This window comes from Manis pentadactyla, chromosome 10 (genome assembly GCF_030020395.1).
Source record: "Manis pentadactyla isolate mManPen7 chromosome 10, mManPen7.hap1, whole genome shotgun sequence".
Taxonomy (NCBI): domain Eukaryota; kingdom Metazoa; phylum Chordata; class Mammalia; order Pholidota; family Manidae; genus Manis; species Manis pentadactyla.
In genome coordinates, this window is record NC_080028.1 from 109,762,177 (window position 1) to 109,779,381 (window position 17,205).

General features: G+C 34.6%; 1 protein-coding gene across 2 annotated transcripts in view; it reads left to right on the top strand.

Annotated features, from left to right (window-relative positions):
• The window catches only part of ZDHHC17 (zinc finger DHHC-type palmitoyltransferase 17), a 97,517-nt gene that overhangs the window by 53,232 nt on the left and 27,080 nt on the right, over positions 1-17,205 (top strand). For both annotated transcript variants that reach the window (XM_036877167.2, XM_036877166.2), the window contains exons 4-8: positions 266-343; positions 937-1,081; positions 6,133-6,197; positions 6,828-6,990; positions 14,095-14,220. In XM_036877167.2, the coding sequence (XP_036733062.2) occupies positions 266-343; positions 937-1,081; positions 6,133-6,197; positions 6,828-6,990; positions 14,095-14,220 (577 nt within the window). The remainder of the gene's footprint in view (positions 1-265; positions 344-936; positions 1,082-6,132; positions 6,198-6,827; positions 6,991-14,094; positions 14,221-17,205) is intronic.

The window sequence follows — 17,205 nt, forward strand, 5'->3', positions numbered from 1 at the left end:
ACTCCTTTTTTACATGATATTTGGCCTCGCTGTTTCTTTTTGTAACTTTTAAGAAACTATTTTCTTTTCACTTCTAACAAAAGAGAGTGGGGTTTGATATAAAATTCTGTTAAATATAATTTTAAAACCATTACAAAAGAGTGTATGTTGTCATAGTCTTAATCTAGCATGAGATCTAAAATGGAAAACATTTTTCTTTGTTTTTCATGTAATTTCTTAAAATTGAAAAAAAAGTTGTCTAAATTATTTGAAATTTGTCTTATAGATACTATATTTCGAAAGGTGCTATTGTGGATCAACTTGGAGGAGACCTAAATTCAACTCCATTGCACTGGGCCACAAGGTTTAAATTTGCTTCTGGATTTTTTTCCCTTTTATTCCTTTATTATTCTGTAACCAAGCAACTTCTTTTTAATAGTATGCTAAAATGAATGGGAGAGCCTATTCTGTCAATAGGTAATATCAATAATGTACTAATATGTTACTGTCCAGTGTTACCTGAACTGGAAGCAAAATTTATTGTCCAAAGTGTCCTTAGAGAATTAACCATGATGATATTAATCCACCTGGTTATAAGACTGTGTTAAATATTGGATTTGTAAATGTAATACTTTTGCAGCATATATATATTTATAATTAAAGAAGTTACCCAGTTCATGGGACAATTAAGACTATATTGGGATAGGAGAAATAGAATATGGTAACTACTTTTTATGTATTTAAAGAAGTTGTGAGTATCTCTGTAAACTTTCAAAGACTGTTAAGACTTAAGAAACATAAAATCCTAAATGTGTTTTGACATACACCTATTTTAAAATAACTTAAAAAATTGTGTATAATATTTTCCACCATTACCCTACTTTAAAAAAGATCTTTCCAGAGGATCCTGTTAGAAATAACTTTATATATTTAAATGTTTATTCTTTCGTGTTTTAGACAGGGCCATCTATCTATGGTTGTGCAACTAATGAAATACGGTGCAGACCCTTCCCTAATTGATGGAGAAGGATGTAGCTGCGTTCACCTGGCTGCTCAGTTTGGACACACCTCCATTGTTGCTTATCTCATAGCAAAAGGACAGGTAAAAATAATCACTGGTGTGGATTTTAATCAAATGTTCTTCGTGGTCTAAATGTTGAGTAACATGGGTGTTAACAAGCATAACAACCTAGTGATATTTCAATAGTACTTCCTGATGAGTGAAGAGAATAAATATGTAGTTAGTTTGATATTGAGTTTTGAAGTAGTTAACAGAAAAATAAGAAAGACCTTCATGAGCCAGATAATGATCCATTAAGTTAGGCTTTTTTATTTCTGAGAGTGCTAGAGATGAATCCCAGAAGAAAGGGAGAAAATTTAGGTATCTGTTTTTACCCTTAATTAAATCTTTTTAATGCATGTCATCTGAATTTATTATACTTTCTTGAGCATATAGTAATATGCTCTATGTTCTATATTAAATATCTCCAGAGGAGGATAAATTCTTTAAAATCAGCGTCTCGGTTTCTGCTGTATAAAATACTGCTGCTGCTTATGTGTCAGGAAAATGCTCATGATTTAAATGGTTCCTCCTCATTTTTTCCAAATGTGTAGTGACTGTAATCACATTAAATATTGCCAGTTTATATATGTTACTGTAATAAATGTTTTTTTTTTTTTAAGTAATGTCACTCAGCTTTCTTCCATGTGTTTTCTCTGGTTATACTTAAACATTAGTTCTATACCTAAGGAGCTCATCATAAGAGTAAGACACATGATTTTAATTCATAGCTATTAAAATATATTTCTTCTGATTTAAAATTTTATGCCGACTTAGATTTAATTGTATTTATCTTATGAATCCTTTAAGGTACCTGTTGGCTGTGCCAAGCAATGACAGCTGTGTGTCATGCGTTACAGCTTATTTAGGAAAGGAGGCGTAGATTTGTTAACTGCTGGAAGGAAGAGTTTACTGTCCGTTAACTGTGTTTGCAGACTGCCCCCAAATCTAATGGCTTTAGAACGACACCAATCATTTATTGTATTTCTGTGGCTTCACTGGGCTTGGCTGGGTGATGGCTTTCCTTGTGATAATGGCTGGGGGCTCAGCCACTCACTCACTTTGTACCTGCTACGATGGCTAAAGGCTTGGTTCGGCTGAGATGCTAGGACAGCTAAACCTCTTTCTTTTACTCCATGCAGTCTCAGAACTCCTCCACAAGACCCCTCCATTTGGTTTCTCTGAGAAGGGAACTAGACTTCTTGTGTGGTGGCTCAGAGCTCCCAAATGAACAAAAGCAGAAGCTGCCTGCCCTTTTTAAGTTTTAGGTCTTGAACTGGCATAGTAACATACGTATTCCATTCTGTCAGTTAAGCCAAGCCCATATTCACTGTGGGAACACAGAGGTCTGAGCACCAGGAGGTGAGGTTTATTGGGGGCTATCTTTGGAGACCAACTACCACAGGGGACTATCATTGTTTCTAGACTGGGGGTTGAAGCAGTAGATGGTACTGTAGCACATGACAGTGTCCTTAGTGGTCTTCTCTATTGCAAATATATATATATAATACACATTCATTTTTATTCTTTCAGTTTTTAACTGGGTGAAAAAAATGGTGTAAATTTTTACATCTTTTTGTTATCTTACTGATTTTGGAGTTTGGATGTTTCAGTAATCTTTTTAACTCTGGCATAGTATGTAAGCTATATGGTTCTTAAAGGGTAGGAATATCTGCTTGTCATAGTACCTTTTGTACAATACATGCATGATGGTGCTAATACATGTGGACAGGTAATTAGTTTGCTTTTTAATGAGTAAAGTTTTTTTTTTCCTTAACAAAAGTAACACATGCTTATTGTAAAATATTCAAACATGATAGAAGAGTATGACCTAGAAAATGAAGCACTACCTCTTCCTTTACTCCTCCCCCCGAGGAGATGACATTCTTTGATAGTGTAGTATATATTTCTCTGGTATTTTTTTCCATGTATACACTAATATATTGTAAAGGAAAACCCCTCTACTGTGCATTACACCATGCTTTGGGCTCCAGAGCCTTGCTCTGGCTTCTGGAACTCATGTGCTATCTCCACCTCATTTCCTGAGCTTTGCCCACACCAGTCTTAACTGCTGTTCCCTAAACAGCTTTGCTATGTCGTTGTCTTAGGGTTTTATGCTTCTTCTTTTCTTTTGCTTGGTAAGTCCTTTCCTCATGTAGTTACATAGTTCTCTTTCTCTCTCTCACTTCAATCAGATGTTTGCTCACATTTTATTAGTTCCGATTCCTTCCCAATTATAAGCATTAATAATCAGTGTAATTTTATTCTTTCTCCTCCTTGTCTTGCACTGACTTCAATCAATAATATTTTTCTTAGTGTTATTTCTCATAAATACAACTGCATTTCTATTACTTGATTTTTTAGTTGTAATAATACCCTTTGATTTTTCAGTATTACAGAGTAGGCATGTACCATACTTTCTTTTCAACCTTTTTCGATTTTTTCCCCCATTTTTTTTTGTTAATTGTATCAATTTGACATTCTTAGGACATAAAACATGTTCAGTTTGTCACTCTTTTCTTCACAATTGTTTCATTTTAGTTATACTGTTAAATGTACACAGTGCTCACTACCAGTTCTTTTGGATGATATTCAGAGGAAAAAGGGGAAAATGCTAAGTTTTGGAGCCCTGTTGATCATGGAGTTCCCGTGAGCTTCTGATCTGGGTGTGTTTATTCTTCCTAATAGAGAATGCCCATACATCCAGGCTGAACTTGGAAAAGAGGTACAAAGTTTTAAATCCTGACCCAAAGAGAGAAAAAGTTGAATTTCATTTTTCTTTTAGTACTCTTGAGATATGGCATAATTTCACATTTTTAATTTTATATATTGATGTTTTTAATATTATTTCTTTTTGAAAGGATATGAAAAGACAACTAAGAAATTTAGTTGAGCTTTCTTGAAATCAGGACAGTGAAGGAAGTAAATTAAGTGACAGTACTTAATTCTCATATGAGAAACAAGGAATTTGTTATTTCTTCAGAGATTTAAAAAACGTTTACAGCGTGCATATTGGAAATATTAAGGTGTTCTAAATAACACTTGAAAGTAAATCCAGAAATGGATTTGTAATGTTTAAGGCATAAAATTTGATTACAGTATTCATGACAAGGAACTAAAACTTACAACATCCAAGGATATGTGCTCTAGTTTGTCTAATACAGTGGTTCTCAGCATTTCTTTCTGCCTCAGTACACTTGGATAATGTTCACATTTGAGTCGTATTCCCGTCAGTGATAGTGGCTCACAGAAAACTGCTGCATGGAGTTGAGAAGTGTTTACAGTGCATTCACTGTAACTCTGTCTTCTCTCCATTGATTGGTAAATTAGACAATCCATAACTTGGATTAGAACTGCTGACTTCATGTAATCCAGGAATGGGAGATGGGAAAGGGAAGAAGGGAAACTTTATGCTTCTTGACTGTCTGTTACTTTCCAGGCTGTGGACTAGGTGCTTTACACACATGCCATGTAATCATCACAAGGGTCTTATGAAATCCTCAGTTTTAGATGAGGAACCTGAGGCTCAGCATTTAAGTAATTTTGCCAGTCTTACAGCTATTAAGTGGTGGAGCTAGGAATTCAAAACCATGTTTTGTCTTACTCGCCTGTGCCTTTCCCAAGCCTAGAAGAGTAAATAGGTAAACATGATTTTTAATTTAACAAATGTTTTTTGATCATCTTCTCTGCTGGGCACTAAGAATACAAAGATGAATTTAATACAGTTTTGGTCCTCAGAGAACTCCTGTTTCAGTTAAGACTTGCTTCAGGCATACAGGATAACCACTTCAGATTGGAGTGGGTTAGGAGGGATAATTTTAGGGAAGTGAAGCTAATGAAATCCCTGATACATCAGAATGTCTTTTTTTTTTTTAGTGAAGCAGAGTAAAAGCTTTATTTGAAATTACTTAAAGAGAGAAGTGCAGCAGGCAACCTCAGTAACAAGAAGCACCCCGAAAGGTTGGAGAGAGAAAGTTTAAGATTAAAAGGTTATATTCTTAGAAAGTGTGGGCTGCCCTAGAGAAGAGGCACCCCCTGAAAGGTTGAAAGAGAGTTTAAAGTTAAAAGGTTATGCACTTGGAAAGTGCAGGCGACCTCAGAGAGGAGCGCCCCGAAAGGTTGGGAGCCCCCCCTTTTAAGGATTCTTTAGGAATGTCCAGAATGTCTTGACAAAGATTTAGTTAACTAGGGAAACCCTTTGGTTGATAAGTGGTAGTTTTAATTGCTAAAAAAAAAATAGGCAAAGTTTACCAAGGAAAGTTAAAAGTTGAGTAGGAAAGTAATCATGGTTTACTACATTATTTTGCTGGTAATAGTATCAGATATTTATAGACCCAGAATTACAATAGATGCCATAAGAGGAATGAAGAGGATGGTGCATATTTGTGATATGGAGCAGGGAGAAGAAAGGGAGAAAGTCTCATTTTGCATGCTGAGGAGTCTCAGAAGATAATGCCTAAAATCAAAAATCAAAAAAGTAGCAATTCAAGCATCTTATTTTAAGATGTGGAGGTAAATACCAAAATAGCAAGCTACTAAAGGTGAAAATGGTGGGGTGTAAGGCAAAGAATTGCTTTATCATTGCTTTTCACCACAAAGTTTGCAGAATTAATTTAACTTCCAAAATGTACATGCATAATAGAAAAACTACCCTCATTTTGAGTTCATTAAAAAGAAAATCTTGTTATTCTTTTGAAATGCCTAGAATAAACAGGAACTCATTAATCTCTACTATAATGAGTTAGTGTAAGTTTTTCAGAGACTAAAGTCATTTAACCTATTCCTTGTGGCTGAAAGATAAAAGATAGTTCAAGATCTTTAAATGCAAAACATTGAAAGGCTGATTAAAGCATCTTAAAAAGAAAACTAAGTGTTAATTAAATATATGTTTAATATGTCAAATATTTATGTGCACGTTAAAGTATTTAGTAACAATAAATAGTTTTATTTAAAGTTAAGAAAGAAAAGGTTTTGCACATCACCTTTGATTGAGTGGTACTTATTGGCTTTGATGTGTAAATTAGATTTTTCTAAGTAAATTTGGAAGGAACTTAGAAATTTACTGTCTGACTTTTTTCATTTTACCCTATCAGGATGTAGATATGATGGATCAAAATGGAATGACACCTTTAATGTGGGCAGCTTACAGAACACATAGGTATGTAACCACTATAAAATATTTAGTCAAGATTATTTTTAACATAATAATATGTAAAATAAATGATGAGAAAAAGCAGTTACTGTTACACTTGCTGATACTTAAAATTTTAATTATCAGTACATAATATATAACACATTACCTTTTGGATGCCTACATTTACCTTGGTAATTATAGTATCCTGTCCATCTATTACTCTTTTAACAATTTCTAAGAGTGGGAGGAGATGTTACCTTCTTTTTTAAAAGTAACTGATTTTTTCATGCGATTTACTTACTGGCAAGTTTAATTTATTACTGAGTTGCCTTAAGTTGTTTTTGAAACAATCTGTATTTAAGTCAAAAGTTTGTTTAATCATATAGATATAATGACATTAATCCTTAGATCAAAAATAGAAAATGTCAGGCCCAAGCACATCCTCTTGGGACCGTGCCACCTCACGTGGTGTTGCACGTGCGCCGTGCCTTACCAGACTGCTGCCTTCGCAGGGTTGTGAGGTCGCTAAGTGTAGGCTGGACCAGAGCGCTCCAGGGCGAGCTGTGAAGGTGCAGCCGCAGGCTAGATTCGGTGGCCATTTCTACAGCTGAAATTAGGGTCGTTGTTGTTGTCGTGTTTTTGTTTCCTTTTCAGTGTGGATCCAACTAGATTGCTTTTAACATTCAATGTTTCAGTTAACCTTGGTGACAAGTATCACAAAAACACTGCTCTGCACTGGGCAGTCCTAGCAGGGAACACCACAGTCATCAGCCTCCTCCTGGAAGCCGGGGCGAATGTGGAGGCCCAGAACATCAAGGTAAAAGCACCCCGCGGACTACGCTGTGTGAGGTGGGGGCACTGCGTGTGAGGTCTTCAAGAAGACACAGGTGTTTTCACAGCCAGCGATGAAAAAACGTCTTACTTAAACTCATCCCCTTGCTTCCAGGCAAGATTTTGTTTTGAAAGATAGGTTTATTTACTTTCATCTCTTAATATGGAAGAAATTTTCAGATTTTGGTGGCTTTTTCATTAGCAAATTCTTACTGACTTTTGGAAAGTCAGTTGTATAATCTATTTTTATAGCTGAAGAGAATAGTTTTCTGGTTTGTTTAAGAAGATCATTACAGAGAATCACAAGTTTGTAATTAAACCACATCATGTGTAATAGTTTTTAGTAATTCTTTGACTTGGTTATTTATTGCCTTACTTTTTTAAAGGTCAGGACCTTTAAGTTTGATAAACATCTTTATGATGTTTATAGGAGAACCCTCCGCCAAATGCTGGACTAATCCAGGAAAAGTGTGCAAAATTATCTAAGAGAAAAGCACAGTTAATGTTTATTTTATACTCTGAGATTTAGAAGTTTGTAGACATTTTATGAATACCTGCAAGAAAGTTCTTATTGGTACTCTTAAATTTTTAAAGCCTCATTTTTAAAGCTTCAGGATCCATGTCTTTCAGCAATAGACTCTGTGAAATGACTTAAAACTTGTAAACATCATTTTTTAATAATGTGCATTTATAAATAACTTGTGCCTATTGGGAAATGTTCTTTAATTTTGACTATAAGCCTGAGTCATGTTTCTTAAATTTCTGAGGACATATGCTAATTAGGTATGAAAAGGTTCAAGCTGCTTAATCTGAAATGGCAGTCAAAAAGTAGGTTATCTCCTGCTGGATCAGGGCATCTCCGTGTTCCAATGAATAGTTCTTTCTTTGTTCAGTTATTTTAAGAAGAGAAGGTTAACCTACTAAAATAAAATGGTTTAAGCTACTTATGTGGAGACTAGTTAAGATTATAACCAATTTTTAGAAGTGAGTCTAATGAAAAATATTTAGGTAAAAATCAGTACCAAAATATTTTATTGGAATCTATAAGAAATTGGGAAAACCATGTATTTTCTTATTTTTTAAAATTTCAAGTCTTCTTGTCCCTACCCAAAGTGATCAGAAAGGTCTAGTATCAGTAACACATGGAAAGAGGGAAGTCAACATACCATATTGCTTGACACTTGATGGTTAGTTACTCTTAAGTATTTGTTGACTGATTGAATGAGGATTGTATAGTCTTGAGCTTTTATCTCTAAGCTAGTTTTCATGACTCTGCTAGTGTACCTCTCTGCCCCTTCTGAAATTACAGAAATTTTTGCATTTCCAAGTATTTTAAAATAGGAGCTCTGACGAACTCTTAACACAAGTGATTAATATGTAAGGCTGACCCCAAGGCTAAAGGGCAAGAAAGGAGCAGTTTGACAAAACCTGATCAATATCCCCATTAGGAAAAATTAGTGAGATTACCTTATGTTTTATATCTGAACTGCTTTAGAGTGTTACTTTTCTTCTTTGCTACCAGACAGCCATTCCTAAGGTGATTGTGCCCCGGGAATACATATCAAGATATTTAGTGTTACTGAAAAGATAGAAACAATTTCAGCATGGCAAATAATAAGACTCTGCCAAGAGTTGTATCAGTATATTGAACTTAAAATAATACAAAAGAATTAGGACAAGATGACTACATGGTTCTGGAATTTGAAACTAGGAGTGAATATATTTAGAGCATTTAATAAAAATATTTTTTTCTATCCATATAAAATTTTAGATAACTTTTCTTCAATCAGGATAGTTAAGTATTTGAGGTATGGTTTGTAATTTTAACATCTTTTCAAATAGTGAACACTTTGCACTCTACATTAACCATTGCATGAATTTTGATTAGTGAAAGAAACAATCTATAGTGAGTTCAACAGAAAGGTAATGGTAAGAGTAGAGATACTTGACATGACTTAAGTGTTTGAACCTTACATTTTTAGTGTTTTAAAACATTTAAGGTTCAGACCCTTGAATTATTAGGTACCAAGGTAGGATAAACTGGCATGTAGCTTTCTTAACTAGTACAGTTCATGTGAATACCTTCCAGAGTCTCCTGTTGAGTAATTGAGCTAATTATTGTGCCTATAAAGCTTTTATTTAAATATATGTGCTTTTTTGGTCACTTTGTTTTTATTGATGTTTTAATTTTACTGACATGTATAATCAAGGTTAGCTGTTGATAAAAGGAAGTTATTTTAAATGTAATTCCTGGCAGCTTCTGGAGTGCCAATTTTTTTTATTGAGGTGTAATTGGTATACAATGTTACCATAGTTTCAAATATACAACCTAGCAGTCTCACACCTGTACGCATCATGAAATCACCACCACCACAGTCTAGTCAACATCCATCACCATACACGGTATAAGATTTTCTTCTTGTGATAAGAGCCCTTAAGATTGATTCTTTTAGTAACTTTCAAATATGCAATACGGCATTATTAACAGTAGTTACCATGCTGTGCATTTCATCACCGTGACTTAACTTATTTTATGTATTTTGACTCCCTTCACTCATTTTGCCCACCTCCAGCTCCCTGCCTCTGGCAACCACCATTATGTATCTCTGTATCTATGAACCTTTTTTTCCCTCAGATTCCACATATAAAAAGTCATATGGTGTTTTGTCTTTCTCTGACTTACTTGGAGTGACATTATTTTTAAAGTGTAAGGAGTTGCTTCAGTTGCTCAGGGAACAATTATACTTTCAGAGGAAAAATAATCTTTTTGTCCACACTGGTGAAAAAGTAGATTTTTGTTTTTAAATACACTTGTATGTATTAAAAAGCATGACATAAGTGTCAGATACCTTTTCTACTGGAATCTGGCACCTATTTGCTGAAGTTTTGTCACTGCCTCCTAATGGAAACCATTTATTCATCTGTTCACCAAATATTGTTCAGTGCTGTGGAGCCAAGGTGTATAAGACAGATGAAGTCCCTATTCTCTCAGAACTTATATTGTATTGAAGAAGTAGACAGTAAGTGAATTAAAGCACGCGCACACACACACACAGAGAGAGAGAGAGAGAGAGAGAGAGAGAGAGAGAGAGGCGCATATGAGGCAGATTGAGAGGGTTGAGAGGGTTGAGGGAGCCACATCAGGTGAGGAGAGATGAATGCCTCTGACGAGATGACATTTTCTTTGAGGCTTGTCTGTTGAGAGGTGGTCAGCTGTGCAGAGATACATGGGGCAAAACCACATCTGCAAAGTCCCAAGGCCAGAAGTGAGCTTGCCATATCAGGGTGCAGAGGTGATAGCCTGGGCCACGTATGAGAGGGAGGTGGTGACGTCACTGAGCTAGGCAGGTGTCCCTTCACACAAGGCCACAATGAGGAGCTTCAGTTGTATTCTTTGGTCATGAGAAACAGTTGGAAGGATTTATGTGGGTGGTTTATGATTATGTTTTAAATATTTTTGGAAAGATTGCTTTAGTTTCTGTATCTGGAGAATGCATTCTAGAATTAAGGAAATGGAAGGTGCAGCTGAAGATCAGTTAGACTGTTGGAATAAACTAGGCAAGTTCTGGTGTTAGTTTAGCCTGTGATTGTTGGAGTAGAGACAGAAGTGAATGGATTTGGAAATGATAGTCTAGAGTAGAAATGAAAAGGTGTAATAGATATGAAGGTCAAAGAAAACAACATTGATGACTTTGAATAAAATTTGGTTTGAATAACTGAATATCTTGTAATATAATGCAGTTGACTCTTGGACACCAAGGTTTGAACTACATAGGTGTACTTATATGTGGATTTTTTTCAGTGAATATATTGGAAAAATCTTCAGAGATTTGAGACAATTTGAGAAAAACATTTTCTTTTCTCTAGCTTACTTCATTGTGAGAATACAGTATACAATACATATAACATAAAAAACATGTGTTAATCAGTTGCTTATGTTATGTGAGGCTTCCAGGCAACAGCAGACTATGAGCAGTTAAGTTTTGGAGGAGTCAGAAGTTGTATACATGGGTTTTGGACTGTGTTGGAGTGGTCAGTGCTCCCAGCTCCTGTGCTGTTCATGGGTCAACTGTATTGTGGTTCTGAAAACTGAAGGAAAAATACTTTTTTCAAATGAAAGTAATAGGAGTTCTGTTTTAGTCGTTGTAATTTGAGGTGGTGGTGTCTTTTAGCAATGTGGAATGTCAAACTAAGTAAGTAAACTTAAATTGCTGAAATTTTTGAAAAGGAAAAATTCATTAATAAAAACAAATCCAAATTAAATTATTTGTCCAGAAATTTAACAAATAAAGTTTATACTTGTATATTTTTCCATTTTTCTTTTTAAGTCTTAAAGAGAATCTAGTTGATAATCATGAATTATAACAAAAAGAGCTAGCCTGCAGCTCTGGATATGGCTTTAATAGCTGGTAAAAGTTACGTTTTTCAAAGAGTATGAAAAGTTATACTTTGTGTTATAATGGTTATATAACCATTCGTTGATCCTGTTTCTTCTAAAATAGCTGTTTCCTACATAAGATTAAAACTTGTTCCTTAGAAATAGGTTTTTATATTAGCAAAATAGGTATTTACTCTTGTAAATTAGTTATTTGAGGAAGGAATTCAGTTTTTTTAACATGTAAACAAATGATTCTTTTACCATAGTATGAACTTATTTTGGAGACAATATTAAATAGTAGGTGCTTTTAAAATGGCTATTTGATCCTTAGAAAGATCAGAACAGTCATATACCCTAGATTAGAGGTTCTTACTCTGGCACCCAGCAGTGGATTTTGGTTAGAGGGTGGGTTCATGAACCTTTGTTGAAATTGTTATAAAATATTTAACATGTACCAGCGCTTTTCTGGGAAGAGGGTCAATGGCTTCCATTATATATGACTCAAAAGAATGTAAGAAGCATGGCCCTCGATAATAGGTACATAGAATAAATTTAAATCTTGTTAAGTAATAACACTAGGGGGACGGAAGTGATTTGTATACTAAGTATTTTTTTGAAATTACCTATGCCGTAACCCCTTTTTATGATAGCATCTCACTTGTGAATTGAAAAATAATAGTATTTAACTCCTTTGTACATGTTTTTGGTTGTACAGATACATTTAGGTGAATTGAGTTTTGGGGAAATTATTCTCTGAATGCTGCCCAAGCATCTATAATTTTTTCTTTGTAAAGTTATCAAAGGACATAAATTTTAGCTTGTGCAAAATGTAAAATTACTGAGCTTTGTTAATCACTATACTTGAAGGACTCATATATAAGTTTCTTGAAATGATATATGAAACTTTTCAGAAAATAGTTTTCATTACTTTTTAAGTACCTGACCTAGATGGTCTATACTGAAAATTTTTCCTTAGTTTTAATAATAAAATTCAACCTCACTTAGGCAAAAAGTAATCTTCCACCCTGTACCTTCAATAATGTTTATCTCATCAAAGCCCTTGAAGAATTTGTTTCATTACCAGTTATGTAGTCTGTGAATACTCCATGATTCCTGTTTATTGCTGTTATTATCATTTACTATTTTGGCTGACACATGGAGTGATCAAATATAGACTTGATTCGAAACCCTTGTTTTAGTGTAATTCTTCAATTGCTTGCTTGTCTTACCAGCTGAATAAAAGAACTGAACAAAAGTAGTCAGATGACTAGAGGAGTTGAAAGATTTCTTAAAGCTCCCTCCATCTTTTTGTCTAGGCAATCCTTAGGTGTCACATGGCCCTCTAGTGGAAGGGATGCTCAGCGGGACCGAGGCAACTGCAGGATATTCTCTGGGAGTTGTTACCCAAGGGATTGCTTTTATTCAGGTAATCTTTATAGTTTGGATTAATTAGCTGGTTTTGACAACCTAGGTGATAGAATTATTGAATAGGTAAGGAGATATTTTAAAGTAAATATCCCTATTTGTAGAAGGCTCACCTAGATTAGTCTATTCCTTATTCAATACCATTGATCTTTTCATGAAAGGATTGCTTGGGTTTTTTATTGTTACTGTTGTGTTATAGTTGTAGCTGCTGGTTGTAGTGGTGTGTTTATTTTGCTCTTTGCTTTTTATTTTTCAGTGTGTTTGTTTGTTTTAATAAACTGTACTCCATACTTGATAAATAATCCTCCCTCCTGAGTAAAGCACCCCAAGGCTTTTTTTTAACTTTATTTTTCTCCAGTTTTTAAAGTAAAATCTCAATATGTTTTCTTTTTTAAGTGGTTTTGTATATTCATCTATACCTTTTTGAAATTTTGGCAAACGAAAATTTTGACTTCACTTTTCTATTTAAAGCAGTAGATAAATAGTGGAGAATATTAAATACAATAGAAATGTAGGTGTCTGATTTGCAGAAAGACAAATAAGGTTTTAAATTAATAAAGACAAAAAGAAGTATAGCTCTAGAATTGGGGATGCTTATGACTTGTTTCTTCCTTTAAAACTTCTCAGTTCTCTGTTCCCTTACATTCTTTGGCTTTTTTTTTTTCTTGAGATCAAAGGGAGCTACAAGTCAACTTGAGTTTCACTTTTTTGTTACTGCCCTTGTTCTCTTTGTAAATTTCTGGGTGGGAGTATAAGTCTAAGGTGATTAAGAATGCCGCCAGTAAAACAGCAGTGTGAGTAGGAGTTGGCTTGTCTTTTTCCCCTCAGTTCTCCTCATCAGGCTTTTGTCATCACTGAAATAAAACTAAAATTTCTGGTGACTTCGTATTATATCAGAATGTGTTGCAGCAATAACTATTACTAATGAAACCCTTAAATAATATGAAATAACTGATAAACTTAGTGGCAGCCTCTGATCCAGCAGGTGCTAAAATACCTACTTTTTAATTTACTATCTAATATAAGTCAAAATACAAAGCAAAACTAGACTCTATAGAATGAGTAAGTATATTTTCTAATTGTACCTTGAGTGGGAAAATATATTGAGTAATATATAACGATTTAGATACTTTCAGCAACTGACCTAGCCCAATGTAAAAACAATGTTTATGAACTAATAGTTCAGTCAGTTCATTTTATGGAAGTGCTTTCTTTAAAAGTTAGTAACTAAAATAGTCTGCTTTTTCTTTAATTTTTAATGTGAATTTCCTCTACTTACATTATCAGGGTGAATCAGCACTTGATTTGGCAAAGCAGAGAAAAAATGTGTGGATGATCAACCATTTGCAAGAGGCAAGGCAAGCAAAAGGATATGACAATCCATCCTTCCTTAGGAAGCTGAAAGCTGATAAGGTAAATACATGACTGAAGATTTTCAATATGTAGTCTTTTAAAGTAAGATTCATAGTCATACTTCCTTAGATGAGCATTTATAGCCTTTAATTTTGGTATTGGCCAATGTAAATGTTTAAATATGATTTCACCCAGGATAAAATGAAGGTAGATAGCAAGGTTTCTCAGGTCTCTGCCTACTTGGTTGTTGGTCTGTGTTATCTAATAATTAAGAAGGATGAGTATATGTAAAAGTGTTTAAATCTCCATAGGCTACCAACATAAATTTTAGTTTATTGATTCAGCTAATGTTTGATAAGTAATAGAGGACAAAAGTTTTCCTCTTTAAGTGCATTTGTTAGTATGATAATAAATTGTTGAAAATCATAGTCCTAATAGTTTATGTGTTTTTGAAGTACTCAAAACTCTAGCTCTAAAATTTAAGCTTTCCATTCTTTTGTGATATGAGAGATAAACTTACATTCAATGTATTTGCTAGCTTATCAGTAATCATAACTTGAATGGCAGTAAACCTTGAGTACTATCTTGTTAGGCTGTTCTAGTGGTAATACTATTTGTTTAAAGTTAGTATTGATCTACTGTTATTGGAACAAAATGACAAGTTTTGAATAAAGGGAAACACACTTAAATGCATGCCTCATTTATTTGTAGGAGTTCAGGCTTCATTAATGAGCCGAAAAGTCATTGGCCTATTACTAAGACATCAGAAGAATTAGATTCATAGTTCATAAACTTGCCTATTTTCAACCTCATAGTTGAGAATAGTGAGCATTTTCTGAATGTCAACTCTTTCGTTTCACTATTAGATATGATACAGAAAATGGTTTATTATTTATTTACTCGGATGTTGCTTTATCTTCTAGGATTTAGCACAGTTTTGCTCAACAGAGTGAAAAATAGCTAATGTGTCATAGTAAATAGGCTAGCAAATAAGTATACTACCTTATAAAGTCCCATAATCTTTATGTGTCCATTTTGCTTAGCGTAATTATTCTAAAGTTTTTTAATTTTTGAAATATTTTCAGATGAAAATGACTTTGTATATCCTAGATGTTTATCACCAGGTTTATGTGTTTGGATATGATTTTCTTTAAGAAAGAACTTCATTAAAGAAGTTCCCCACAATTTTACCAACATTTTTATATTGTTGTGATCAGTTCAGAAGTATTTCTGTGTTTTTGTTTTGCTTTTTTTTTCTTTTTGCCTCAGTACCTTTTAATATATATGTATATATTTAAAAGATTACTAGATAAGAATATATAATGGTTGGGGGCTTTGTGAAGTAAAATATTTATAATTGTGTAGACTGTTCTCTTTTTATCTCACATTAGGAAAATTTAAATCATGAACATGACCCGATTTGCTAATCTGTGAAGTATGTTCTGTATTTAAAACTAAACAAGAAAACAGTGACACTCAATAGTATTTTATTACAAATAAGTCATCCCAAAAGGAAATTGTTTTTTAAAGTATTAGTAGACAGATAAGGAGGAAATCTTAATTTTAGAAAAAGTATTTTGACTGCTCTTGGATTTTTAAGGTTAGATTTTAGACAGACTTAATGGTTAATATGTGTTGCTTGCATAATAATAAGTCAGAGAAATCTGTAAATTAGTATTTCTCAGCATTTAAAAACCCATTATCCCTTTTGTTAGCAGTGGAAATGTCATATATCTTCATCTTTAATGTTCTTTATTGACTCTATGAAAATAAATCTGTGAATGTGGACTAGATGTACCTTTCCCTGTTCCTCTCTACTAAGTACAACTAAAGAACCTGGACTTTATGTATAAAACAAATGTAAGAAGACTCTGGAAGATGGAGAGAAGAAGGTGGTGTGGGTAGGGAGCTCAGGGCCCAAGGGATAGCATGGTGGTGAGTCTTTGTTTTCTCTTTTTGCCTCATTTACCTCAGAAGAAGAGTTGACAAAACCAGCAACCCAGAATCAGGAATGGGCTCAGACAGAACAGGCCCAGCAAGCCTGCTCTCACTCGAGAAACTCAAACGGAACAGCTGAGCAAGACAGAAATCTTTAGTAAAAACTTCCTACCACAGCCAGACACTAGAGAACAAACTGGCCTCACTCTGAACCATACCAGCAAGGGCCTGTACTTCTACTCTTATCAGGCTAGAATGAGGTGCCCCCACTTCTCCCTTGGGCTGGGGTTAGAGGAGGACAGGTAGAGAGTTGGGACTTTCATCTGCACTGGCTGTTAACAAGGTCCCATCCCATCCCTGCTGTATGAGCAGGGAGCACGTAGGAAATAGTAATGTGGTCCTCCTAACTCTCCCAGCGAGGGAGGTGTCGGTAGAGGTATAGTGGAGTGCTGGAAGTCCCACCTTTACCCAGCAGCAATGAGGAGCCACCTCCTCAGGTGTCACTGTAGGTCAAGTTGGGATCCTAGACTTATACTCCACCTGGCATTAATGAGAAGGTGCCTGCCTTACTTCCCTCTTCCTGCCAGGCCATGTCAGAGGAATCCATCTAAAGAAAAGGTTTAAGTAACATTCAGTATTTCATAATACCCGAAAGTCCAGGTTTCAAATGAAAACCATTCATTGTACCAAGAACCAAGAAGATCTGAAATTAAATGAAAAGAGAATCAATAGATACCAACATGATGGCAGAGATATTAGGATCATCTGACAAGATTTTAAAGCAACCGTCATAAAGAAGGCATCAGTGAGTAATTATTAACATGAAGGGGACAGAGAAAAGAATCAATGACTTTGAAGAGAAAACAATAAAACCTACTCATTTCAAACAACAGAAGGAAATAAATTGGAAAAAAGAAAATGAACAGGGCCTCAGGGATCTGTGGTTATAACAGAGTATCCCATATTGATGTGATTGAAATCCCAGAAGAAGAGAAAAAGGGTGGGGCAGGAAAAGTACTCAAAAATGCAGTGGCCATAAAACCCCCTGATTTGGCAAAAGAGATCTGCATATTAGAAGTGGAGTGAACTCAGAGAAATCCTCACTGA